The 27,242-nt window shown below is 40.5% G+C and overlaps 1 protein-coding gene across 2 annotated transcripts in view; it reads left to right on the plus strand.

The window, feature by feature from the left end:
- Positions 1 to 27,242, plus strand: part of STK39 (serine/threonine kinase 39) — a 245,451-nt gene that overhangs the window by 162,509 nt on the left and 55,700 nt on the right. For both annotated transcript variants that reach the window (XM_018554245.1, XM_018554244.1), the window contains exons 15-16: positions 9,398 to 9,450; positions 16,131 to 16,199. In XM_018554245.1, the coding sequence (XP_018409747.1) occupies positions 9,398 to 9,450; positions 16,131 to 16,199 (122 nt within the window). The remainder of the gene's footprint in view (positions 1 to 9,397; positions 9,451 to 16,130; positions 16,200 to 27,242) is intronic.

The following is a 27,242-nucleotide window of genomic DNA, read 5'->3' on the forward strand; positions in this document are numbered from 1 at the left end:
GCATCCCAAGCTGTACAGTGCTCCAGTCGCACCACCTGCCCCTCTTCACTATTCTCCATTCAGAAAGTGTGCAGGAGACGGTGTGCTGCATGGTAAGATTTTGTTGCTTTGCAGCCACCCTCTTCACATGACTCCCAGCTTTTGGTAATTTACACACCCAGTATGGTGACCAAATTATCATTTTGCCTGGAGTGTGGCTTGAATGTTTTAATCAGCTTCTAATTTTGAAGTTGAATTGAATTTCAGGGCAACAGATAAATACACCATAAATACAAAAACAGGAGTTGTTTTACCTTCATTTGGTTTTATGTATGTGTCTGAGCTTTACATGGCCCTGCCAGATAACACATCTAGGTTGATGCCATGGCTTTCTCTACTGTAGTAAAATTCAGCTAGGTCTCTTCCCTCTTCCAAGAATGTTGAACCAATCCCTTTACTGATTCTTCTCTTCCCCCAGTTGGTATAATGCTTATCATCATATGTGCGCTGCAGCAAACCAGATTGTCGCCTAGTGCTGTCTAATTTGGCCCTTAGCGACCCAATTTCAGCGTTAACTGATTTGTTTGAAATGAATCCTGCTAGTTGAAATGCCAGCATGTGGCCTCAGAGCAGGCATGTTGAGTTCAGCTTATATTGTACTAATTTATTCTTTACCAGGGGGCCTGGAAAGCTTTGCAGGAAACTTGTTGAAAGCCATTTATTAGATCTATGTGGTAATTGCCAACTACTAATGTTATGCAAGCATATTTCAGACAGCTTTTTTTTTAGCCTGGAAATGGGTTGATCCTTCCAACAAAGTCCATTTGTCTTCCCATTTTGATAGTGATAATGATTCTTGAGCAGTGACTAAGTACATTTGGTTGTTAGATTTAGATTTCCCAGTGCTAGACTTTCATAACCTGGTGCACTAAAATATGAGCTTGTTTCCATATCTTTGTCGAGGAACAGAAGAATAATGGGCCTGTATTACACATCCGCCTGTTATGTGGTTTTCACCTAGATTGAACTGTTTGCTGAAAACACAAAATGCCATTGCAATTAATTGCAAAAAATGGCCTGGATGGGAAGGGGGTTTAACACCGCGGATGTCAACCGGTTAAAGAAAGTTGTGCATCGGCTAAACATTGAGTTTTTTGTTTCAGCTGATATTCATTGCAGTGTTCAATTTTTTGGGCTTGTGGGTACTGTTCATTTGTTCTCAATAGCGCAGCTCCCGGCAGGCAGCACAATTTACATTATTGTGGTGCCACCTGCCAGGAAGTGTCATGGAGAAATGACAAATGCAATGGAGAAGGAATGACAACATACCAGTGCATCTTGTGTGTGGTACCATACGCTGTAAGATAATGTGCACTAAATCCACGGATCCCGCACGTTTAGTGCAACACAATGGTATGAACCAGCCCTGACTGCTTAAACAACCATCATCGGAAGTGCCTGAACAAGGATTTTCATTTGAGGATTACCAGGTATGTAAATGAATGCAATCACAGGGTGCATTTCTACACTTATTACATATGCCGGTGTTTCTTATTTATTCACTAAAATTTTACAACAAGTCATATTAGGTGTAGTTTTTCAGAGAACTGTATAATGATCATATCCTGCAGTCAAGCCACGATGGGTAGATGTAGCATGCTGTATCAGTATTGATTGTAAACCACACATATACTGTAATTATGTTCATGGATCACCTGTTTTTGAGCAGGTGGATTTTCTGTGCGTTTATATTGTAATATTGTTGTTATATAAGCATATTCATTGGGTATATATTACTTCCACTGCATACGAAGGATAAAGGCTGCATTTATGCTAAAGACAGCACGAGGGACTTTGATAAATAAGTCCGTGTGTTTTAAATCTACAAAATCTCCTTCTGCATCATTTGTTTTCCAGTTCGATACAGCTACGTTTTCACTCGTTATTTTGTATTCATGTTTCCTGTGCCTTTTTTGAAATATCTGATCTGCAGGCCAATGAGTTACTGGCAGAAATAGTCCCTATCCTTGGTTCCCTGATTGTATTTTTATGCAGCCAGAGTAAGAATTGGTTTCTATACATCTAAATCTCATTTCATTATGATTCAGTACATTTCGGTCGGATGTAGCAGGCCAGCGAAAGAATTTGTCATAGTCCTCATTGATAATAGCCAACGGCAGGGACATACTGTACATAAGAGCTATCTGTCAGGAATTGTATTCAGGAAAAGGTGATGGTACTGACCAGAACAGAAGGACTTAATAATGCAATCCATAAGATACTGGATCGTGAGAAAAAAGGCTGCCTATTTCAACAAATACAACCGGGCAATTCAATAGGCAAAATAATGTGCTGACTGCACTTCCCTTTAGTAACTCAATAAATTTCATTCCAGCACATTTGTACATTGACTTGCGGTGCAGTGCATATCTCTTTGCAAGGTGTGTTGGGGTGCTATTTAGAATAAATGGCAGAACATCACCAACACGGGGGGAGTAGTGCACGAGCAGTTGCAGAATGGCAATATGTTATACCCTAAATATGGGTGTAGCATGAAACAAGCTATTAAAGGTGGATTTTGACTTTTTAGCAGAGCGTTGTGGCTTTACTGTTCATTCCTAGAGTTTGTCAACAGAATTGCCTCGCTGACCACTATATATCATACATCAGCAGTAAATCAGTTTTGCACATTGAGTAATTTTAATAGCTGTAAAACCTCTTATAATCTGAGATCTGTGCTTTGGGGCTGCTGCTATTCATAGGAAAAGCGTCTCTTGGGGTTTCATTTATCCTATAGCTTTACAGCTGAATGTCAAACTCAAATGAAGCAGAGGGCACATGGCTGCACTGCAAAATACCATTAGGCATTGCAATAGTTCATCTGAGGTACCCATTTAATTGGAAGAAAAATGAATCTATAGTACCTTAGGCTTAACACAATGACTATATATAAATTTAAGTCGCCAGGGTGAGCGACACTCACATCTAAATGATGCTCACACATGTGCTTGTAATGAAGATAGGTTCCAGTCCTCTATCCACAAAACACATTTGTACAAAAGGATTACAGCACCACTTCTCTTTTTATGCATTTATTGTAGGGTTCTTAAAGCAATACGCTAATGACAACTGAGCTGACAGTTTCAGGTATCAATTGAGCTTTGAGAAAGGGCAGGGATGCCCTGAAACTATTATTTCCGTTATTGCATTATGGGACACATAATATATATATATATATATAGTTACATAGTATTTGAGGTTGAATAAAGACATTAGTCCATCAAGTCCAACCTATTAGGATCTCATTCTAGGAAATATGGGGAAGCGCTTAAAAGATGAATTGTCTCAATTTGATGAAATTACGGGATATGTCTATGGTTATCCCCACCATATTAGGTGGCTTTTTATGCACAAATGTGCAAAACAGCTTTTAGGCTTGTAATACGGAGCTAGAGCACACTGCTGCCGGCAGATTCCCCAGCATGACTTGTTCATAGCAATCAAGTAGACACGATTCTCGATAAACCTACTATCATGTAATTACAATGCAAGCAAAGCATATAGGTAGAGTTCAGAAGCTTAATTTAAACATGTTTTAGGACAGGCTCCATTCCTTAATCAAGAATTTAGAGCCCATTCGAAATATGTTGAAATAAAGCTTCTGAACTCTACCTACGGTATATGCTTTGCCTGCATCGTAATTACCTTATTAAAGTTTTATCCAGAATCATGACTATTTGATTGGTAAGAAACAAACCCTACTGGGGAACCTTCCGGCAGGAGTATGCTTTAGTTCTATATTATAAACATAATTGTATACCATGAACGAGGCAGTCAACACACACAGTGCAGGAGGGTTTTGTTCAGCAAGTTTATAGCATAAAACAAAACATCTGCTTGTGAAAACCACTAACGTAGCTAATGTCAGTTCCTGACCAACAGGCTGCCCCCTAATTGGTTCCCCAAAATAAACAGCACACATACCCTTTTAGGGTTCTGTCAGTAGTCAACATTTCACCCATCAGCAGGCTCCTTCATAGCAGTGAATCTTTAAGCTCAGTCAGCTAAATATAGACTTGTGCATTGCTTACTAATCTGCGGCAGGACTGGTGAAAATAGAAAATGATTATAGTTGCACTTACAAATTTCCTTCAGTGGATTTGCTTATAGCTATTACCCAAGGGAACGGTACACCAGGGCCCCAGCTCACTGGAGGTTAACTGCCCAAAGAAAGGAACACAGGAACCGCAAATAGTGCATTAAATGAAAACAAACTTTAATAAATAAAACAATGGTTCCACTCACATTCTGTAAATGGCTTCTAGGTGATCTCAATGTCTGCCATGGGCCAACAGCCACACCTCTCTCTGAGTGCTGTCCTCTCGCTCTCACTCTCACAAGTACTCCTGACAAAGCATTCTTCTGATATTCTCACCAGAACAAGAGCATCCTCTAGGTTCAGCATCTACTTGGACAGAGATGCTGACTTACAGATGACACAGTCATGTAAATCCTGGAGCCTGTGCAGTCCCTGGCTGTGATGACAAATGTCTGGCACGGATTGCAGCGGCTATCACTTTGACTTGCTGCAAGGTTACAATGTTGCAGTTTGTGTACTGGGGCCAGCAGCAGACTTTATAACAGTATCTCGGCCAACGAAAAGTAACTGGACACAAAAATGAAAAGTTGTAGTGCTACTCTATATTTTGAAATATTACAAAACATCTTGATGTAAAATAATAAAAGTTACTGATAAGTTCACTTTAACAGCCTATGCATTGCAAAGAATGGATTTAGCACTTTTGTATTGTTTGAGTACAAAAAGGCCTCAGCTTGAATTCATTTTTAAAGTACATTAGGGCATTATACTCTTACATAGTATTTGAGGTTGAATAAAGACATATGTCCATCAAGTCCAACCTATTGTGTGTGTGTGTGTGTAAAGATCCCCGTGTCATCTCGTTTTTAGGAGTACTTGTACCCCTGTATATTACCGTTTCTCAGGAAATCGTCCAAAAGATTCTTGAACGATTCCACACTATTAGTAGAAATCACTGCTTGTGGCAACGAGTTCCAGACCCTACTCTGTAAAGTATACTCTGTATACTTTAAGTGTATCCAAATGTTTAGCTTGCCTCTTAAAAAGGAACTGTAAAAGCATCCTGGTGCAGTCTCAGAGTGAGGAGTTTTCATTACACTCTGCTATGGATTGTTCCATTTCAAGAGCAGCAAGCGTAGAGAGAACACTGCAGATACTCGAACTGGCTGAGCACTGTCATTACCATAAGGGTGGCAGAGTGACTGTGGGAAACAGAAGAGCGTAGGTAAGACAGATTAGTGTTTAACTTTGTAGTGAAACATAAATGCTTCATTTTGGAGAGCGGAAAAGTGCACAGCTCATTGGGAATTACAGTCGTCATAAGAAACGCACGCAGGTGTTCCGAAACGGCGAGATAAATGAGCCACTCATCACCTGAACAATGCTGAAAATGAATGGCAAGACAGCAGCTATTTTTCTTCAGTTTCCTCGAAACAAATTGCCTTATGCATTGGCAATTAAGTGAAAAGCAAAACGTGGCAAGAAGCAGTTGAGATAGATTTATTAATACAGAGAATCCGACACAATAAATTAGCGATCATATTTGTTTCATACGTAAACAGCACACAGCTATTTTTAAATCATCTATGCAGACTTGCTCTCATCTGTCACTTTTACTCATCTGTTATTTGTTGTAGCTATGAGTTTGTGGTTTACCAAGTGTAATGATATTAAATCTATTTTTACTCTTGGTAAACCCGGCTTATGAACAGCTTCTAAATGTGCTGTAGCCCAAAACGTATCTCCTGGTAAGGGGTAAATCAAGTTGTAAATTGCTACTGCTATTGAGCAAAACTGCCAATATGTTGAAGTCAAAAAGACCACTTAGTAGTTTAAAGCAGATGCGTTGGTGCCTTGGTCTGTTAAAAGAAAAATAAGAGACTAATGTGGAGTATACAAGCATGATTTTTTTTTTTTTTCTTTCAAATAGATTCCTCCAACAATGCTTATGAGCTTATTGGCTGCTAGCTCCGTTAGGCCAAGAATTTAAGTTACACATAAAAAAGAATTAAAAAACAAAACAAAAAATGTTTTAAAGTCCCCACCCATACATACACGCATGCAAACATGCGTTGGGGGCGCATACGTGCAAAAAAGACGATTGCGCCCATTACGCCACACATGTTACATATCGCCGCGAACGTCGGAGTGAGAGCAATAATTCTAGGGCCATCAATCACTGATAACACTAAACTGATGAGCGGTAAAAGCTTTTAAAGGGTCGCTTATGGCCAATTTTGGGTATGGTAGTTTTGTGCGATTTTTGCAGGGTCTGGCCATAGGGAAGCAGCAGCAGGTGGCCGTGTACACATGCCAACAATGTAGGTCAATTGCACAGACATTGAGCATTGACATGACTGTGTCATCTCTGGGCCTTCATCAAAGTCCTGAAAGCTGAGCAAAGATGGTTGCTTCTTCCGGGGACAAAGGAAGGTAAAGGCATTGGCAGGGGTAATACTGTGATCTTTTTGAGGAATACATTTCCTGCAGTTGCTTAATTTACACATTACTTGCAATGCCTTGAGATTTCCAGGCTATACTGATTCAGTTTAGATTTTAAAATAGTTACTCTTGTCTTGTCTTTTGTTTTTTTACTGTTTCTATGGAATACTTTTGAACTGATTAAATGGGTTTTCAACCTAATCATAGATGACACTTACAGACATTTGTATCTGCCAGGATAGATTGTATAATTACCCTGTCTAGTGATTATTTCATGTTTGGTGCAGTATTCTATATTTGTATAGAATGTAATTGAATCATACTGGTCACGTCATGCTGGAAGTGTAGCTATTGTTTTTCGGATAATGCATGCATGGATTTCAGAATAATCCTATGATTTCAGGTATGTTGTCCCTATAGTCTATAATGAACTTAATCTTGTTTACACTCCCTACTCCCCCATCTTTTGCCCTATTCTCTGGTTTCTCTTTAGCCTTTGATGCCAGAGTAAAGCCGTTGAGGGCAGGTTATGTGGGTGCTTCAATGTTAAACAGAGTCTGCTAATAACTGGCTCTGTTCGAACAATGATCCTAGCCTTTGGCTGTGCCCTCATGTGCCCCTGATGGATATATTGGAGCCCAGTGATGCTGTAAGTATTTAACAGTTTCAAATATTAATGTATTTAGGGCAGCAGGTTGGGTATGAATTAGCTGTATTAGTTGAGTGGTAATTAGAAATGGGGGTGTCTTTTGAAATAAACTGTTCACTATTCCATGCACCCTTATAAGCACCTCCTATGCATTCAGAAGCATGATTGCTTCATTGTTATCAATGTGCCTAAGCCAAAATATCCTTAGCGTGATCTGGTCTATCTATAATGGGCCCCAAATAATTTGCAAGGCGAAGGGAGGGCCTCCATGCTCATTGTCCTATGTGCCTTCTTCTGTACCCCTTTGGTAGCATGATGGGTCCTTATGTCCATTTAAGCCTGTGTTAAACATGATAAGTATACCCACTCTTGCTGCTATATATATAAAGATACAGTGTATCCAAAATTGTCTAAAACCGATGCACTAGGAGTGTTGGGACAAAGGGGAGGAATATCCCTGATATATGAGGCACAATTAGGACCATTCATCAAAATTGATTATATGGTTGCTTGGGAGGTGGAAATGGGTACACCACTCCCCCTAGAAGATTGGCAACGATGCTCTAAAAGATCAACTAAGGGATTACTAAATATTTCGTAGAAGCTAACGACAAGGTTTTCTCTCGATGGTACCTTGTACCAGCAAAATTGGCGAATATGGCCCTATGCACCTCTTTGTTATGTTTCAGGAGATGTAACCAGAAAGGCACTATGCTACATGTCTGGTGGCTGTGTCCAAGGTTACGACCCTTTTGGAATAGATTGTTTGCCCTGCTCTCAAGGATTCTCGGGATCCATATCCCCAGAGACCCACATTGTGTATTACTAAATAAACCAATCCCGGATATCTCTAGATCGCATGGCAAACTCACATTCTTTTTCTTCCTGGTGGCTAAGATTTCAATAGCTCGGTCCTGGAAAGCTGAAAAGGTCCCATTCTCTCTAGTGCTATCTAAAGTGAATTGGATCATGGTTCATGAGAAACTATATAGCATTCTGCAGGACAGCTATGCAGAATTTTAAACAGTATGGGAGCCTTGGATGAAATATCAAGAGATTTCAAACGCACATAGCATTATTTCCGAAGCCCTAGTTTAAACATATAAAGTTTGCCAATCAGAAACAGGGAACTACAATTTACGCCTTAATTTTTTTTTTCTCCCCTCTTTTTTTTCCCCTTGTTTTCCTTCGTTTTTTTTGTTTTTGTTTTTTATGTTTTATATTTTTATTTTTAATTTTTTTTTCTCCCCTCTTTTTTTTTCCCCTTGTTTTCCTTCGTTTTTTTTGTTTTTGTTTTTTATGTTTTATATTTTTATTTTTAATTTTTTTTCCATAAAAAAAAGTTTTTCCATAAGTTGCCATATAGCGAAAGTAGCTATATCTAGTTTGTGAGGCCCTGCACCCTCAAAATTACAACTGAGCGAAAAGAAGCCCCTGGACGCAATTGTAGGCAGGAGCCAAGTTGAAGATGAAGGCTAATCCCTCAACTAGTTTTCCCTTAATTCTTTCCTGGTGATAGCTTTGAGGGTCCACTGAAGGGTGGGAGAATGCGGGGAATTAAGGTTGTTTTGAAAATGTTGAATTTACTGCCTTTTTTTCTTCTTCTTTATTGAAAAATTTGTTACAAATCTGTTTTATAATTTGTTATAACTTATGGAAAACCAATAAAAACGTTGAAATCTAAAATCTAAAACCGATGCATTCCACTATACTGTATGTTAAAATCAATTTCTTTCTTACATTGAATGCTTTAGAGAGTTTTCCTACCTTACGAGGGAAATATTGCATTGCCAACAATATTTTTTATTACAACATTATATATACAAATATGTGGCTCTAAAGTAGTATTGTGCAGTAAAACTATGTTAATTAGAATTGGGTAGTCTGCTCTTTCAGAGCATTTTGACCGAGTGCTCCTCTGTTTCTTTACAGCGAAATAAAAACGTAACTCGAAGCAGTCTTTTGCTTTTTGTTAATTAAGAAGATAATAACAGCGCCGCTTGAAAAAATGAGCTTTCCGTTTGTTCCATAAACCTTTGGCTGTTAATATCCCTGAACCCTCTCGGAGCTTATATGGTATTTGACAAATTAAAGGTGCACAAAGGCATGCCGTAAGGGAGGAAACTGCTTACTTTTCTGACTGCAAATCCTCTAAACTGCTAAGCATTCTGGGTTTTAATATACTTTGCCTCATTAGATTTTTAATGTGTCTCTGATCTGTTTTGCAGAAATTCCAGAAAAGAACTCAATGATATACGTTTTGAGTTTACTCCAGGCAGGGGTAAGTTTTAATTAAAACTATTTTCTCTTATCATATATACTTTCTGACCTTTAACTGCACCTAGGAGATACTTTGGGTTTTCTTGAGATTACTTATTTTGGTTTTTAAAGGCTGTGTACCTCCAGACTTTCAAATAGGAAATCCAGACAAAATAAATTAGGTTAGAAAAATGTCTTACATGTGGCTCCTTTTTTATTTTGGGATGTACTATTTGGAAGAAAAACTGTTCTGTAATTATATGGGACTGTAGCACAAAGTGAAATGTTTGTACAAAGCTGACTTGCAAAAAGAAAACCTGTGTTTAGGCACTGCTGCAGCTCAGATAAGGAAACAATATGTGACATATGTATTGTTTGACTAGAGTTCTCTTGTAAAGAATACCTGCCTTGAGAAGGGTTGACATTGCTGACTGCAGATCACCTGTCATAGCAATGGCAGCTATGACTGTCCTAAAGCATATGGCAGGAGGACCATGGCTGCTAAAGGCCACTTAGCAGCGGGTAGGTTTATTACTATCAGTTGGTTGTTAGCCTAAGTTAGCTTACAACTACCAAGAGAAATAAATAAGTGTGGAACACTATGGATAGTAAAGAGACCAGTAATCTGAAGGCAGCATCTGAAGAAAAGGTACTGTATCTTTCCTCTAAAGAATATGCAAGGGCAAGATTAGATTGAGTGAGGAAGGGTTAGTCCCTCTATCAAGTTTTTATTGCTGTTAGTACTCTGTTTAGTGAGGTTCATCCTCTTTATATGTACTAGTGACCATTGTCATCAAGACAGAAAGTAATGGGGAATCCAAAATTAGAGATGTCCCCAGAACAGGAATAGAGAGGAAATGTTACAATGGTGCCTATGGCAACTGTCTGGGGGTAGAGGGGGGCGGATTCCCTGCACTTTGGAAGCTTTCCTCCAACATCCTGTTATGTCTTCGGGACAGGAAGTGAAGGAAAATCTACACAGTGGTACACAGAGAACAATAACCTGACTGGTGTGACAATTTCACGCCTCACCCTGTGCAGAGATTTTCCAACTCTAACATTTACTATTTATAGCATCTGCTGTGGCCATTCTGACCTTTTAAAGAAAATGTCGGTATCATTTGCTGCCATGCCCAGACAGGAATGTAACAGAGTTTACACTATGGTAGCTCCTTCACAGAGGTAAAATTATTTAATTAAAGCAATCAAAGATATAGGTTAATGATTTTAAAATAAGGTTTTAATGAAAAAAAGGTACACACATTATTTACAGAAAAGATATTATAACATGACATAAGTAAAAGTAAAATAAGTGAAGTCTGCCTGGTCTTTGGTGCAATGTAAAGTTTGAAAAGCTTTCAGACTAAATCCAATCCCATATAGCAGGTCACTGGTCCTAAAAAACGAGACTCTCAATATCCTTGGTAGTTTCCATTGTAAACAAGAGCAGCTACTGCCAAATGCAACATCTTTATCTTGCCCCTGGGGAGGGTGTAGCAGAACTAACTCTACCCAATCAAATGGTTTGAGGGGTGTGCTGTAGATGTGCCGAAGAGTATTTTAACATCCTCAGCTGACGCACCCTAATGCCAACTATACTGAATAGATCTATATTTCCAACGGACAAGGTTTCACAATCTGACTAACCAGCATGTTATTTAGCAGAATGAAATACAAATTTACTAGATTAGCTTTCTAGACCTTGTAGTATGAGTGTGTATGGTGTCTAACGGATTGGTATGTCCCTATACATTTGTAACCTCCTTTTATGAAGGTCACTCCATTACAGCATGATTTAAGGAATATAAATACATTCTGGCTCTAGGAGTTCAGTTTTAAGTAAGAAAAAAACACTCACAGATGTGAATGCTCTCTAGACTGTTTTGACAAGGCCTTATCAGTGGTCTTCTAAAGACCGTAGCTTGTGGAGGTTTACGATGCCTCTGCATTTCTTCTAATTTTATATGCTGTTCATCAGATGTGTCTTAAAATGGCTTAAGCATGAATGACCTTTGGAAAAAATGAGGCTGGCAGTGTGCTCAGTACCACTTCCCTATTTTCTCAACACAGTCTGGGTTTTGTCAGGCCTCACTATTGCCACAATGTGTTTTCACTCTTCTCAATCCTAACCCTTCAATCTATTCTAGATAAAGCAACTTAGCATGTAAGATATACAGTATATCACATTCAATTTTAAACCACTATAAATCTGAGTAGTTTAATATGAACCTCAACCACCAAAAGCAGTAAGTACTGGTGGAGGTGAAGATCTTGTAATCACTACAAGTTTGTTCTGCATGGCTGGGTTTTGAACTTTGCAAACAGCTGTAGTTGTATTTTGCCTTTGTAGCAAGTGCTGTATGGAGGTTATAAACGTACAATTACCTCAATAAACAATTAAGGAATTAATTTCTCTCTTTGTAACAAATATAAGCCCCAGCAAGTTTACTGACATTCAAAGTCAAACATTGGCTTTGTTTTGTTATCAAACATTTCTACTATCATATAAATCATTACATTCCTTCCCCATTGTACACTGATTGGCCTTACAGATTTATTGCCTAAATGAAACAGTCACAGTGGTTCCCAAGCTTTTATTTAAAAGTTTATTGTGAAAGAAAGTTAATGGATTTGGCACTCAGTGATGCAATATATCACAGAGAAGTGTCTATTTCTCTGCAGTCTTGATATCACTTTGTAGGTGTAACTTCACAACTTCACAGTTCTTTTGCGCTGCCCAGTTTTGAGGCTGCCCGGGCTAAAACAAAACAAAAGTCATCCATTTTGTTTTTTTATATTGACAGTAAGCAATATTGTATATGTGACATGTATTCTGGGTTTATAATCCTAATTGTATGGATGATTTGAATCAGTACCAGGTCAGAATATGCTGTTTTTGCAATTCTAACGTGTGCTTAAAATGCTGATCTGTCTATTGACATTCATGAGCATGGGTAACTAGAATAATGTTGCTTGCAGTATAAATGCAAAAAGCAGAACAGCCTATAAGCATTCGGCAATTGGGCTCTATTTCTGCACTAACATTGGAAATGGTACTAATACACAAATAATAAAAGGACCCCTTATCTAGATAACAACAATGCTGAAGTACCTATGCTACTTTTTATATCTGTTCCTCCTTGATTCCTAGACTCGAGCTGTGCAGGTGGCCTTCTGTACAAGTGGAGGATAATCCCTACCTCCCCCCTCACTTGACAGCCAAATGCTCTTTTGCGCCCTAAAAGTCTTATAATTGATAGTTGAATGCCAGTGTTGGAGCTTCGTAGATGAGGACTGGGGCTTTACATTGCCTTGGACAGAAGTTGAGGTCCCATGTACTGCAGCATTCTGGCTGTAATTGATGGCTTGTCTTCACCATTTCTCTGCTTTGCAATAAAGAAGATGGCACCCAGGGGAGGAATAACAGCATCTCTCGGGTCAGACTTAAGCAGTTAAGCAGTTACTATTCACAGATTATGCGCTGGGGATTTATTTTATTATAGGCTGAATAGTTCATATTTGGCAGCAGTTTCTGTAAATACTGTCAAAAGGAAAAGAGTTTCTTTAAAAAATCATGTCAGAATTATTTCTACAATGCAGAAAATCTGATAATATGATTTTGTTTATTACTAAAAATCAGGTTCCGTTCCACTGTCTATTCAGTTCCACTACACTTAATTTTTCGTCTTCCCTGGGACAGATTTTACTCTATTCACAAGTTTTTTCTTTGGAGATTTGACTCTGCATGGTTTATTTACAAACAGATGCCAGCCGGGGATGTGTCATTTTGTAGGGATCGGGCAAGATTGTAAGGCGGTGGGTTGTCATGGCAGCGGGGCAGCTTAGCTGAACAAAGTGCTTGCTACTAGATTTACATCATAGATTGTTTAAATTTTTGTAAAATAAACAACCTGCTGCCCGACTATGTTTCCAAGCCGCCATGATGACCCACCACATGACAGTGTTGACTTGTCACTACTGCTACAAACTGACAGATCCCTGACCAGCTGCTGTATGTTAATAAACTGCCCGGGGATCCTGGGTGTCACTCAGAATCCCTGGCCTGTCTGGTTACGCAGAGAAGCTGGCTGAAGATATGTCTTTTAGTGGCAGTAGCACAAATCTAATTTTAATAAACAGCCTTCTTTACCTTCTTGATATGCTCACATTCATAGTGCCTACTGGGGACAGTAGACAGTAAAGGAAATGTTACTTCATGATAAAGCTTTCCTTTAAAATAGCAAAATCTGGGACCTTTATCTGAGAAGTTGACTCCTAAGCGTCCCTATGATGGTGTCCTCTTCCGGCCCCATGAGAGGTCATGGGGTGGAGGGCAGCAAGCATCAACATCCTAGAAAGAGGCGCTATTTGCATAATGGAGTGCCTCAGGTTTCAGAGATTCCAAGGTGCTGTAGAAGAAAAGGAATGGATGTGAGGACTCTTGGAGGTTCCTGCTGTAACATTTTAGTGGTGGATTTTTTTAAATTAATATGATCCCAGGTGCTTTTTATACAACAAATTGTATGCAGACGCTCTGATTTATCTAAGTTGCAGGATAACATTTTCAGATCAGCTTATAATGTTTATTTTTCTTCTAACCTACGTTTTATGTGATGCCCTTAAGACATGAATGTGAACACAGCTGCAAGCCAGTAGCGCTGAGCTATCTATATGGTTAATGTTAGGTGGAAACGAGGAGTTTAAGCAGCTGTCAGGCAAAAAGCTTCAATTTGTGCAAATAATGTTTGGATGCTTTTTTTCTGCATCATAAGAAGCAGCATCTGTCCCAGACCTGTATGGGCTTTCTCTATGGAACAATGTGTCACATAATAGTGCATATTTTGGAAACAAATTCTCTGTTTCATATAATAGGCAAGGTATTTAGGGAAGAGAAGGACGAGGTAGTGTAGCCTTTTGCAGTTCATGTAAATTTTGCAAAACAGTTTTCTTTTTACGTAAACTATAAGGATGAGTTGATCTGAATTGATCAATGCAGGGTTAATGCAAGGGCACAATTGTTTTCTATGTGCCCTTTTCACACCATACAAGTGTGTTTATGTGTGTTGCATAAAAATGCGGCATGTCTGCATTTTTTACACAGGGCAACACACAACAATGGGTCACAATGCACCACAGCGCAACACCATATACTGTTGTACATGGAGTTGAATGAAGGATTATTTTTTGACACTTTAATAAAGTAAGAGGAATTGAGGAAAAAAGTGAACAGTGCAGTTATTTGTAACAAGGCATCATACAGCCCATAAACAATACACACCAGTGTAATGTGTTTAGGCTATTGTGACGGGGCCCTATGCTTCAATGGTGACTGTAAACGGTAATATATTATGGATAAGATATATTGTTTGTTGATTTGAATCAAGCCACTGAACTCTGGGCTGTTAAAAAAAATCCTTTGCATTGGGAAAGGGGTTCAAGTGCAAGTTGGTCATGCTGGTAATTGGGGGGTTGTTGCTGGCAAAATGGTGAGAGTAGGGGAGGGAGTGGGGATGGGGGTCAGATACAGTAGTTAGAGGAGGGAGTGGGAATGGGGGTCAGTATATGGTGGTTAGAGGAGAGAGTGGGAATGGGGGTCAGGCATGGTGGTTAGATGAGGGGTAGGGTTCAGGTGTAGTAGTTTGAGTAGGGGGTGGGGATGGGAGTCCGGCACCATGGTTAGGGGAGGGGGTAGGGGTCAGGTATGTTGGATAGAGGAGGGGGTGAGAAAGGAGGTCAGGCACAGTGGTTACGAGGTAAAGGACAGGCATGGTGGTGAAAGCAGAGTGGGGAGCAGTCATATGGGTGCAGATAGGGTGGGGGTTAGTGGTCTGATACAAGTGAAAATAGTGGTGGGAGAATGATGCCATGTTACTTAGAGCGGGGTCATGCAAACACTGTTGTCACAGCGGGGTCATGCAAACACTGGATGCAAGCAGTGGTATGGTGCCTACACTTTTACACATGCAAACTGTTACCTACACAAACCTCTACTACTGTATTCCTTGTAGACTCCTGTAGTCTATGGGAGCTGATATTATCAAGTTATCTTTTTTTTTTAAAAAGCCAATCCTGAGGCTAGGGAGACATGGGCCTGGGAGAATTCCCAATACCTAACACACATCTACTTGGTATAGGCCAATGACTCACCACAAATGGTGAAGATGGGATAAAGATGAAAGCCATTATGTTTTCACCTTGAAAAACAAGTCATCAGTGACAACTTACATGTTTCTACACCAATAGGTTATGTTTAATTGTAAGGTAATCCTAGATTCAATCTATGCGTTGCTTGTTTACATCCTTCAACTGCTGGAGATTGACAGCTAATAGTTTGTGTATACACAGATATCAAAAATTGCAGTTTGACAATAATAGCTTTTGCTACATTCATTGAATGATACATGTAGAAAAGAGTGCAGTTATTTCCTTGGTACTAGCTTATTTATATCATTATACAAATCACATAATAGCTGAGATTATTGCTGATGGTTGTGTTCTGCATGTGGCAGCAATCTATTCCACCACGCCGATTTGTTTTTCTGCACCTGCATCATAAACTACACAGGGGGAATTAACCTTTCTTCCCATACATAGTTTTATAGTTCAACACAAATGCCATGCCATACTAAAGTGAATCATTTCACTTACAGCCTTTGTCCTGAAGGTGTCATTTATATATTATTTTTTTTTCTGTTTCCAAAGATACAGCAGATGGTGTTTCGCAGGAGCTCTTCTCGGCGGGCCTCGTGGACGGTCATGATGTAGTTATAGGTAAATGACATTTCTTTCTTGGAACTGTTACATGATTACTTTAGCATTTCAATGAAATAATTGCATTTAACCTTCTTTGGGTCTCTGAGGATTCCACTGGCAGCTAGAGCATCCGGAGACTATTGCAGGCGTTGAGCACAACACAGAACGAGTGACTCTGAACAATGAAAAATATATCTGCAATTATATTGCAATTACTGGTTGCTATACAGGTGATCTAATTAATCTGTTTTAAAGGATTTTATCCTTTTTTTTTTTACATTTCTCTATTAAGTATTTCCTTTTCACATTAAACATTTAAAGTGAAAATCTGAACAGAGGTCAAAGAAATGTAGAAGATAAATACACATCTCTATCTTTATATGGCCATCACCACCACTCCCCCCAGCTCTATGCCCTCCATGACATTAAAAGCATGAAGGATTGTCTGCTGTACTGAAGTATAAACCAGCGTAGTAACCTCAGATCAAAGAAGGAAGCGTTTTGTCATCCTTAAGCCATCATTTGCTTGTCATCATTTAGTCATTAAGCCATCATTTGCTTTCTCAAATTTAGATGGACTATTGCTTCTAAGGTATGTAAGCTTATAAAGAGGAAAGGCTCAATTGATCAAAGTAATCCAAACTAATTTCTTAGGAATGACAGGCAGATTCCATCGAAGCAGTTTTTTTTCTTTTTGCATAATAAAGGGGTAGCTTAAGAAGAAGCTTATATAAGTTTGTAGGTGGGCTATCGCCAAGTATGCCAAGGAGTGGTAATTTGGCTTCAAATTCTAATGGGGTCTGAAGGGTTCTACAAAGTAGGGATTTACCAATATGTATAGAGTTATTCAGTTTCAAAACTTATGTATAGCATTTGAATAGCAACAAGGGCAGTTGTTGGCTCTGTCTAGCTACTCTGGAGTGAAGTATACTCTTTGGATGAATTTTATGTTGTAGTTTGATTCTAGCTGTGGGAGTTCTGTGGAAAATAGTAGCAATGCTATCTATCCCAGTTCTCCTAACACTGTTTTGGTATGGTAAGGTATAGCTTTTGACATTAGTCGTGCAGAAGACAAAGTTCGATTGAGGAGAGTAAATTATGAGCAAAGTTTTCAGCGTTTACTATATTGTACCTTAAGTTTGGTATCTGAAAACTGAAGGCTCTTTGCTTGGCCGAGCTGGGGATATCTGAAAAAATGGTTATTATGTTTTCTCCAAAGCTTCATATTGCCAAAAGTCACTAGGGTACCGGCAAAGGTGAAAGGTTCAGTGGTTTGATTCCTATCCTATATGGGGCCCAAATCTGTGGGCCTAGGATAGTATCAGAATGTGATAACGTGGGGTTTTCCATATGGGGTAAACAAAAGACCTTTGCTTGGATTTAATTGTGTGTATCCTGGTCATATCTCAGGCCCTCAATTTAGTCTATATCAGTGGGGTCACAGATAGGATAAAATATGGGCTAGATTACTAAGGGAAGTGTAAAAATCTTAACAACTGCTTCCAGATAGCCTGCAGAGGTATATGGGTCCTGTGTGAACCACCATTTAGATGAAATTTAGTAATACCATGCTACTTTTGTTTTGCACTATGTAGTTGAATTGTGGACTTGAATTGCATGGGGACCTTGATAGACCAAACATATAAGTGACATAATAGGTATACAAACTTGTACAGTAAAATCCTTTTACTGCATACTGTTGACATCCCCTTCCAGTCACTACAAACTTCAAAAGGTGAGGCCTTACACTGCTTCTTTTGTCATTATATAAAACTTAATTGAACAAATGGCAGATACACTTCAACCTGCTCCTCTGCTTTGTTGCCTCACTCACTACTGGGGCTTAGTAATGGAGATTTATAGCTCCTAGTTTAAATGAAACCTAGTGTTAAAGTAGTACTTAAGTCTGGGTGTTTTTAAAACACCAAGAACTTTTCCAAACCCCCCCCTCTCCCCTTACTTACCTGCAGCCGCTTGTACCCTCTACTGCGACCGGGAAGATACTTGGAGTTCCCCCAACTTCATGGTTGTGGGGGGAGGAAATTGAGGGCAGAGGAGCCATAGGCTCCTTTAGCCATCAGTCAAACTGTGAATGTGAGGGTGGGGGCATGGATGTCCATGTGTGTCTATGGACATATACAGCTAGATGTGAGCACGGCCCTGACCGTGCACGCACGGGTGCCTCCACAGCAGCCGGCTAGCTGATGAAGGGGAGGTGGGCCTGGTGATTTGGATACCACTGGAGTATGAGAAAATTAAAAAAATGTAAGCAATGAAAACAAAAAAATAAAGTAAGTCTGGCTGCACTAAGTAGAAATAGTTAAAAAAAGTCACTTTAATTACTTTTTGTTGGCTTCACTGCAACAATTTGCTCCTGTCAAGTTCTCTGGTTAAAGAATGGTAGGACAGGTAGTAGTCTGGAAGTGGACTTGAATTGCATGGGGACCTTGATAGACCAAACATATAAGTGACATAATAGGTATACAAACTTGTACAGTAAAATCCTTTTACTGCATACTGTTGACATCCCCTTCCAGTCACTACAAACTTCAAAAGGTGAGGCCTTACACTGCTTCTTTTGTCATTATATAAAACTTAATTGAACAAATGGCAGATACACTTCAACCTGCTCCTCTGCTTTGTTGCCTCACTCACTACTGGGGCTTAGTAATGGAGATTTATAGCTCCTAGTTTAAATGAAACCTAGTGTTAAAGTAGTACTTAAGTCTGGGTGTTTTTAAAACACCAAGAACTTTTCCAAACCCCCCCCTCTCCCCTTACTTACCTGCAGCCGCTTGTACCCTCTACTGCGACCGGGAAGATACTTGGAGTTCCCCCAACTTCATGGTTGTGGGGGGAGGAAATTGAGGGCAGAGGAGCCATAGGCTCCTTTAGCCATCAGTCAAACTGTGAATGTGAGGGTGGGGGCATGGATGTCCATGTGTGTCTATGGACATATACAGCTAGATGTGAGCACGGCCCTGACCGTGCACGCACGGGTGCCTCCACAGCAGCCGGCTAGCTGATGAAGGGGAGGTGGGCCTGGTGATTTGGATACCACTGGAGTATGAGAAAATTAAAAAAATGTAAGCAATGAAAACAAAAAAATAAAGTAAGTCTGGCTGCACTAAGTAGAAATAGTTAAAAAAAGTCACTTTAATTACTTTTTGTTGGCTTCACTGCAACAATTTGCTCCTGTCAAGTTCTCTGGCTAAAGAATGGTAGGACAGGTAGTAGTCTGGAAGTGGGATTCTGGATAACATTCACCACCTACTATAATGGTCTGTAAATGTGATCAGAGATGGGGAGCTGTTGGTGGGTAAATTGTTCCGTCTCACTAGGCCTTCTGCACAAAGTGAAATTCCAAAAAGATGTCACCAGCACTCCAAAGGTAGATTCAATAAGTTTTAATGACAACGGTCATTCAAAATCACAAGTACTTTCGGGGCCACGTTGGGTCCCCGTCATCAGGCTCAGATGGTTGGTTACACGGTGCCATTGTGGTCGCTACAAGCACCCTATTACAGACATTATCTCCCAGGAGATACGGTAAGGAGTGCAGTAAGACACACCATTTTTTTTCTGCACAAAGTGGTCACACATTTCCCTTCTGTCCTGCATGGGCTGGACTGATTGATCAAATGGAAATGGTTTAAAATACAAATCCTTGGAATTTACAGGTAATATATTTCAAGACATAAATGGGCAAACAAACATAAATATACCTGTTCTGGGTGAGCTACAGATAAGCCTGAATTAGGTAGTTCAGCAAGAGAGAGAAATAGTGGTCTTTTCTGCTAAGAACTCGTTGGAATAGCTGATATTGACCAACAGTATAAAATAATTTAAATCTAGATTAGATGTTTGTTGTAGTAGAAAGGACAGCTCCAACTATAGTTTGAAAGATTCATTTGTGGAATCTTCCAGGGAATTAGTCTAAATGTCATTGACAGGGTCAGGAAGGATTCTGTTTTTCTCCTGTCCTATGCAGCTACATTGTTAGCTTCTCACTGGAATTAGTTTTTATTTCTTCCTCTGGATAAGTGCTATTAGATTAGGTTGGATTTGATGGACCTTTGTATTTTCTCTGTCTTAAAGCAGAAGTTAAATCTTAAAAAAGGGGAGATTTTAGCCAAAGTGTGCTAGTATGTTAGCACATTATAGCAGACCTTCCTGCCAAAGCAGTCCGTTCCAGCGCCACAATGTCAGTGTTCTCCTTCCTTGCCGCACTCCCATCTTTCTACTGATTTTCTTCCAAGTTTGAAGAGTTCAGCTGCTTGATTGGCTGGGCCCAGGTTACCCAATTCCCGCAAATGCACATAGGAGTTACTTTGTCCTGGCAAGAAATTGTTACAATACTGTACACTGAGCTGTGTATATGTGGCTCAGTTTACACAAGCAGAAAAAAAAAGGGCGTACGGCACGAAGAAACATCTTTGGCAGTTCACAGTCACAGCTGTCATAAAAAACTGCCTGTCCTCACTTTTACAGAGGCTTCCCTTCTGTTTTTAAGAAAACCTGTACTCCATTTTATACCCAAGTAAAACTTTCCATTCCTTGCATGTGTAGAAATAGTTACCCTCTGATAAAACATGTCATGCAGTTTGCTTTCTTTGCTGGAAATGTTTACATTCTGCGACCAAACTCTTCCTCCCGATGTCTGCGTGTGTGCGCAGTAGAGGCCCACAGACTTCTATGAGGTCATCTCTTTTGACGGCATCCTCATAAAGCTGAAGCGTTTTAATTTTTTGTTTTTGTTTTACAATTGGATCATTATATATACTTCCAACTACCAGGTGACATTTTTAAAAATCTTTTTAGTGTTACCCATATTTTTCACATTTGCAAGCAGCAAATAGGTTAATCGTCCCTTTATTTTTTTGGCAATTAAATTAAGGTTTTACTATCTTCTTCTGTGCTTCATGCTTTCATAATTTAGCATTCTGCTACTGCACTGTCTTTCCACACTTGCAGTACAAGGCATCAAGCTAATTACTTGAGCAGCTTGCTTTTAATGTGCTATTATACGTCCTCTTTCAAAACCAAGCTTGTTCTAAAGCATTATAGCATCAATAAAGGAAAATTTCAAAAAAAGTATAATTTTGTTTCTTTTAAGCTTATTGTTATTACTTTTTCAATTTTGTCATCATGCATTTGTTTCACACAAGGAATGTAATGACCATAACTGCGTTTATTAAATAAAAAAGCTACAATATACACCATCTGCATTTAAACACCCACTTAAAGGAAAGGTACTGGAATGAGCATGTAGGATGTCATTTCTGACCTTTACTTTTGCAAATAATTGTGTCTTAGCCAACATGCTGATACAGTGGCTTTTTTTTTTTTTCAAGTTAATTTTTTTTTATTTCAGAGAAGAGTACAGTGCAATGTGTATACAGTGTCCAAAGTACAATGTACAAAACAGTTGTAAAACAATACTAATATGGTTGTAAGACAATCTCTAGCCATATAAAGCACACATAGCCATGTGTGCTATAGAGGCCTATATATGACAACTGTCAAGTAACTTTTAAACAATACACCAATGTCATAAGCGTAACAGCAATGAGGGCAACAAGGTCGACATTTGGTGTTGGAAGGTGGAGTAACCTTTGATTTCATGCGGTCAGGAGGACGGAGAGAGAGAGTAGTTGCTAGGTGGAAAAAAAAACAGTGTTGGGATAGAGATTTGGTTAGATCGTTCAAGTGGGGCATGTATGACTAAGTGGGAGTAATTTCGAAAAATGAATGTGTACGTGAATGTGAATGCAGGCGACGTCACAAGACATCGAGTTCGCCTAGTGTGTTGTTGAGTTTAGCCGTAAGGAACCATTTGGAATATTGGAAGATAATCATGGTATCACGTAATTGGTCTAGAGGTAATTCAGCAATCAGGTAGGCAGACCACGTTTCGAAAAACCTTTTCGTTCGTTGCATGTTAAACTTAGTGTCTAATTTATCGATGAGCATGAGTCGATGGAGCATCGGCTTGACCTTGGAGAGTGAGGGTGTAGTGGGGGATAGCCAGTCAGTATAGATTTTTTCGCACTTATGATGCAGAAGTGTTCCCATCGAGTTAATGATTGGGGAGTTGTGGGGTGTCCTGGGGTAACACAATGGAAAAGACATATATCAGGAGATGTTGTTCTGTCCTTACCAGAATGAGCATTCATATAGCGGACTACCTCCCCCCACAAGGACTGTATTTTGGGGCACAACCATATAAGGTTTGACAAGTCGGGTAGAGGAAAGTGACATTTTGGGCAGGATGTCAGCCATTCTGGGGGTCTGTGACTTGCGGTGATATTAAAACCATAGTAGGCCCAGTGAATGATTTTAAATTGAATCTCCCTCCAGGCTTCACCAACAATTGCACGTCTTAGGTGCAACCAGCCTGTCAAGATAACAGTATGCGTAGAATCCAGGGGCAGTTGTAATATGTCCGCCCATTTTTGTACATATGCGGGAATTGTAGGAGAAAAGGAGGATGCTCCCAAGTATAAAAGGTGATGGATGGTGGAGAGAGGCATCTTCTGGGATGAAGAGGATAGCATACGCTGAAGCTGCGCCAAGTTGGACCCTGATCATGACGATGGTAAATTGTGATCAATAAAATGTTTGATCTGAGCATGTTGGAGAAAATGTTGGGCTGGAATACGGTCTGTGACTGAGTCACAGAGGTTGTGTATGCCTCGGGTGTTCCAGATACGGAAAACCAGAGATCCATGCCGGCTGGGAAGGCATGGGTAGTATAGTAATTGGCATCAACGGGGAAACCACTCCTGCTAAATGCAGAAGCTTCATTATCTCCCTCCAAGTTATGATGGTGTCTCTCACTAGAATGTTGCGTTTAATGTAAGAGGGGAAGCGGGTAAGTGGAGTGTGTAGTACCCCTGCTAGTGACCACGGGCAAACCAATTGTTGTTCAAGTGAGTTATTGGTAAAGAATGAGGTCTCTAGCAGCCAGTCTCGGACATGGCGAAAGAAGCTGGCCAAGTTGTATAATCTGACGTTGGGTAGATTCGCACCCAGTTGAGAGGTAGGGTGTTGTAACTTGGACAACGCTATTCTGGATTTCTTCCCTTTCCATATGAACTGGGAGAAGGCCCTATTCAGTGCCTGTATATCCTTATGTTTGATCAACAGCGGGATTGTCGGCATTGGATAGAGCAGGCGGGCAAAGCTGATCATCTTAATTAGGTGACATCTACCTAGCGTAGAGAGGGGAAGGTCCTGCCATTTTCGAAGTTCAGCTTTAATCTTTTGGATGATGTGGGAATAGTTCAGGTTATAAAATTCGGTCGCTAGGCGTGGGATCTGAATACCCAGGTAGCGGATGGATCTATGTTTAATCTGGATTTTGTAGTGATCTGGCCAGGCTGACATATTGATCACTCGGTTCTCAGATAAAGGTAGTAGTTCACACTTATCAAAATTGATTTTAAGCCCTGAGAAGGATCCAAAGAGGTCAATATGATTAAGTATTTTAGGTATTTGAGTGGACGGATCAGAAAGAATTAGGAGAATGTCATCTGCAAACATCACTAATCTAATATCATGGGGGCCTAAACTAACTCCAGAATATAATACAGAGGATGCCAGCGATCTAGAGAGGGGTTCAATGGCTAAGTTAAATAGAAGAGGGGACAATGGGCATCCCTGGCGTGTGCCTTTGTGTAAATGAAACGGTGATGACAGAGCTGTGGAAGTGAATATGCGTGCCGTGGGTGAGGAGTACAGGGTAGAGACAAAGTTTAGGAACATTCCCGAGAAACCCATACGTGACATTACCATTATCAACCAGTCCCAGCTGACATTGTCGAAAGCCTTCTCTGCGTCCAAAGTCAAAAGGGCTTTTGGACACCGAGAAGGGCTGGACAGACGTACATGTTCCAATACCGTAAGTATTTTACGCACATAAATAACAGCAGATCGGTCTGCTACAAAACCGACCTGGTCAGTGAAAATAAGTTTCGGGAGTATGGCAGCTAGTCTATTTGCTAAAAGTTTTGACAGTAGCTTAGCGTCTTGATTCAATAACGAGATAGGGCGGTACGAACCAGGGAGGAGTGGGTGCTTGCCAGGTTTGGGTAAAAGTTTAATGTAAGCTTTGTTAAATGTCGGCGGGTATTGTTGAGTGTGTAGTATGTGGTTAAAGAGGGATAAAAGAGATGGGGACATCTCTTCCGAGAGAAGTTTATAAAATTCCGTTAGGCCATCTGGGCCAGGTGCCTTGGAGCGAGGGGAAGTACGAATTACGTTCTTGAGTTCCTCCAAAGTGATGTCCCTATTTAGGTCTTCCCAATCTTCAAAAGACAGGGAGGGTAGAGTTACTGAATCTAGGAATGCTGTCCCAGCCGGGGCGTCACTCTTTTCAGGCGCATAGAGGGAGGTATAGAATTCACTAAATATATTACAGATGCCATCTGGGTCAGTACATGTTTTGCCCTGGTGATCATTTAATCGTACAATATGGGAAGTGGATGATTGGCCACAAGCCAGGTTGGCCAGCAATTTTCCCACCTTATTGCCAAATTTAAAAAGCTCCACATCTTTACGTGACCTAATAATAAGGTCATACTGCTGTAGCCAATGGTCACAGGATTGTTTGTTCTGTATCCATTGATCTCGAGTTTGTGGGTTGGGAGATTTTTTATAAGTCAAATAAGCTTCCCTAGCTGCCATACATGCCTGCACATATCCGCGTTTAGTTAGTTTTTTCCGGGAAGTCACGTAGGCCAGTATTCTGCCTCTTAGGATGGCCTTTGCAGCCTCCCAGAAAAGGATAAAATCATTTACATGTACAACATTGTCAGATACATATTCATACCACCACAACTTTAGTAGAGACTGAAAAGTATCGTCAGTGTATAAGTAAGCTGGGAACCTCCAGGTTTTGCGTGGCCCTCACTGGAGCGTGGTCCGATATTACCAGTTCTTCTATGGAACCTTCTATGAGGAACCTATTTTAGATAAGGTGTTCGGGGAGGAAAGAAATAAGTCAATTCGAGACAAAGATTTATGCACATGGGAGAAGTGGGTATAGTCCCTCTCTTTAGGGTGGAAGAATCTCCAGACATCAGTCAGACCAGTTTGTTGTATTAAGCTTTGCGAGTGTTTGTCCTGCGGGTTCGCTGATGGAGGTGAGGGTCCATGTTCCCGGGATCGATCCTCGAGGGTGGATGGCGTTGCATTAAAGTCACCTCCTACCAGGACGTAAGCGTGGGTGTCGTGAGAGCGCAATTTGTCGGACAAAACGTCACAGAACGATTTTTTGTCACTGTTCGGGTCATAGACGTTCCATAAGTCTAGAGTTGACTTTCATAGTGCAATCGAGGTGTGAGACCACCTACCTTCCAGCTCATCCTGGTTTTGAGAGATCAAGGTGTAGGGAAGGCTTTTATTTATGAGGGTAAGTACTCCAGCTGTACCAATTGCAGGGGCACCCACTACCAGACCCACCCAGGATTGCTTCATGCGCTGAAAATCAGCCGGCTGTAAATGTGTTTCCTGGAGCAAAGCGATATCAGCCTTGAGTCTGCGCAAGTGACAAATAATTTTGCGTCTTTTGTTAGGTGAGCGAAGCCCTTTCACATTCCAGGTTATGACATTTATGGGGGTTCCCATTGTAGAAGTGGATGTAACATATATAGAGAATCAAATTGAGCATATAGGTGGTTGCTCGCAAGTGTCCCAGTGCTGCTTGCACAACCAATGTATGTGACCCCAGGATGAACGTGTCGAACCAAGATTGAGAGACATACCCCAAACAACTCTTGGGCTGCCGGAGGGCCCCGTGGAAGTCCTCCCATCCGCATGGTCTCAGATCGAAGTAGAAGGACAGGAGAATTAGAACTTGTGGCGTCCTGTGAGATATAAAAGGTTACTTGAATAAGAAAGAACATTAAAAAAAAAAGAGAACAACGAGCAGGTAAGTCAGTAGTGGTAACCAAAGTACAAAAACCCCATCTAGTGATGACTCCCTTTTTTCCAGGTGAGAGTGCATTTTGACGTGAGCTTCACTAGCAATTGAGGAGCGACCGCCAGTTAGATGAAGCCGGAGTAAGCACGGGTGATCGGGCAAGTCGAGCTGCGTCCCGCCTTTGCATAAAAACGTAAAACGAAAAGAAAAAAAAACTGTGAACATTAGAACAGCCGAGCATCAGAGGGCACCCTGCCTGAGAGCAGGTGCCAGCGAAAGGTAACATTCCTGCCAGTGGGTAGGCAGATAATCCCTCTTAGGTGGGGACGACCAGAGCCCCATCCTACAAGGTGCGGAGGAGTGTTACGCCTTTTTTTTTCTCTGCAAACTTTTGGAAGGTGATTCCGAGACTGGAGCTCCCATATTTGTGGGCCTGTTCTGGCGAAGTGAATTGTATGACCCTCCCCTCAGGTGATGTGATTCTCAGTATTGCAGGGTATGCCAGTGTAAATTTGATCCGCTTATTTACCAGTTTTTGGCATACGTCATGAAACGCTTTCCTGCGCTTTGAGAGGTCTGCCGAGTAGTCAGCAAAGACTAGCAGTTTGTGGCCCCCTGCAACCAGATTACGTTGTGAACGATATTCCTGGAGCAGTCTATGCTTCTCTGCATAATCTAGGAAGCGTGCTACCACAGGTCTTGGTTTAGAGTCATCTCTGGGGGGTCCCACCCTGTGAGCCCGCTCTACTTTGCATGGTTTTGCTGATCCCATTGTCTGTGGAATGACAGATGAGCAAAAGTGGTGGAGATCACTGGGCTTGATGGATTCCGCGATACCTATAATCCGCAGATTATTTCTGCGGGATCCGTTTTCCAAATCATCAACTTTGTCCGATAAGTATTGGACAGTTGTGTTTAGGTGATCAAGTTGTTTGTTAGCAGAGAAAGAATCATCATCTAGATCATTCACCCTTAATTCCAGAGCAGAGATCTGTTTGCCTTGGGCATTTAGGGATGCCTCAAACTTGCCCATATGCTGCTGCAATGAATCAGTGATAATGGTGGACAATTAAGGCCTGAGGTGCAGGGCTACAGCTGCTGCCAGCTTTTGATAGTCTATGGATTCCTGAGGAGGG

This window comes from Nanorana parkeri, unplaced genomic scaffold (genome assembly GCF_000935625.1).
Source record: "Nanorana parkeri isolate BGI_ZX_2015 unplaced genomic scaffold, ASM93562v1 scaffold149, whole genome shotgun sequence".
NCBI classification, from domain to species: Eukaryota; Metazoa; Chordata; class Amphibia; order Anura; family Dicroglossidae; genus Nanorana; species Nanorana parkeri.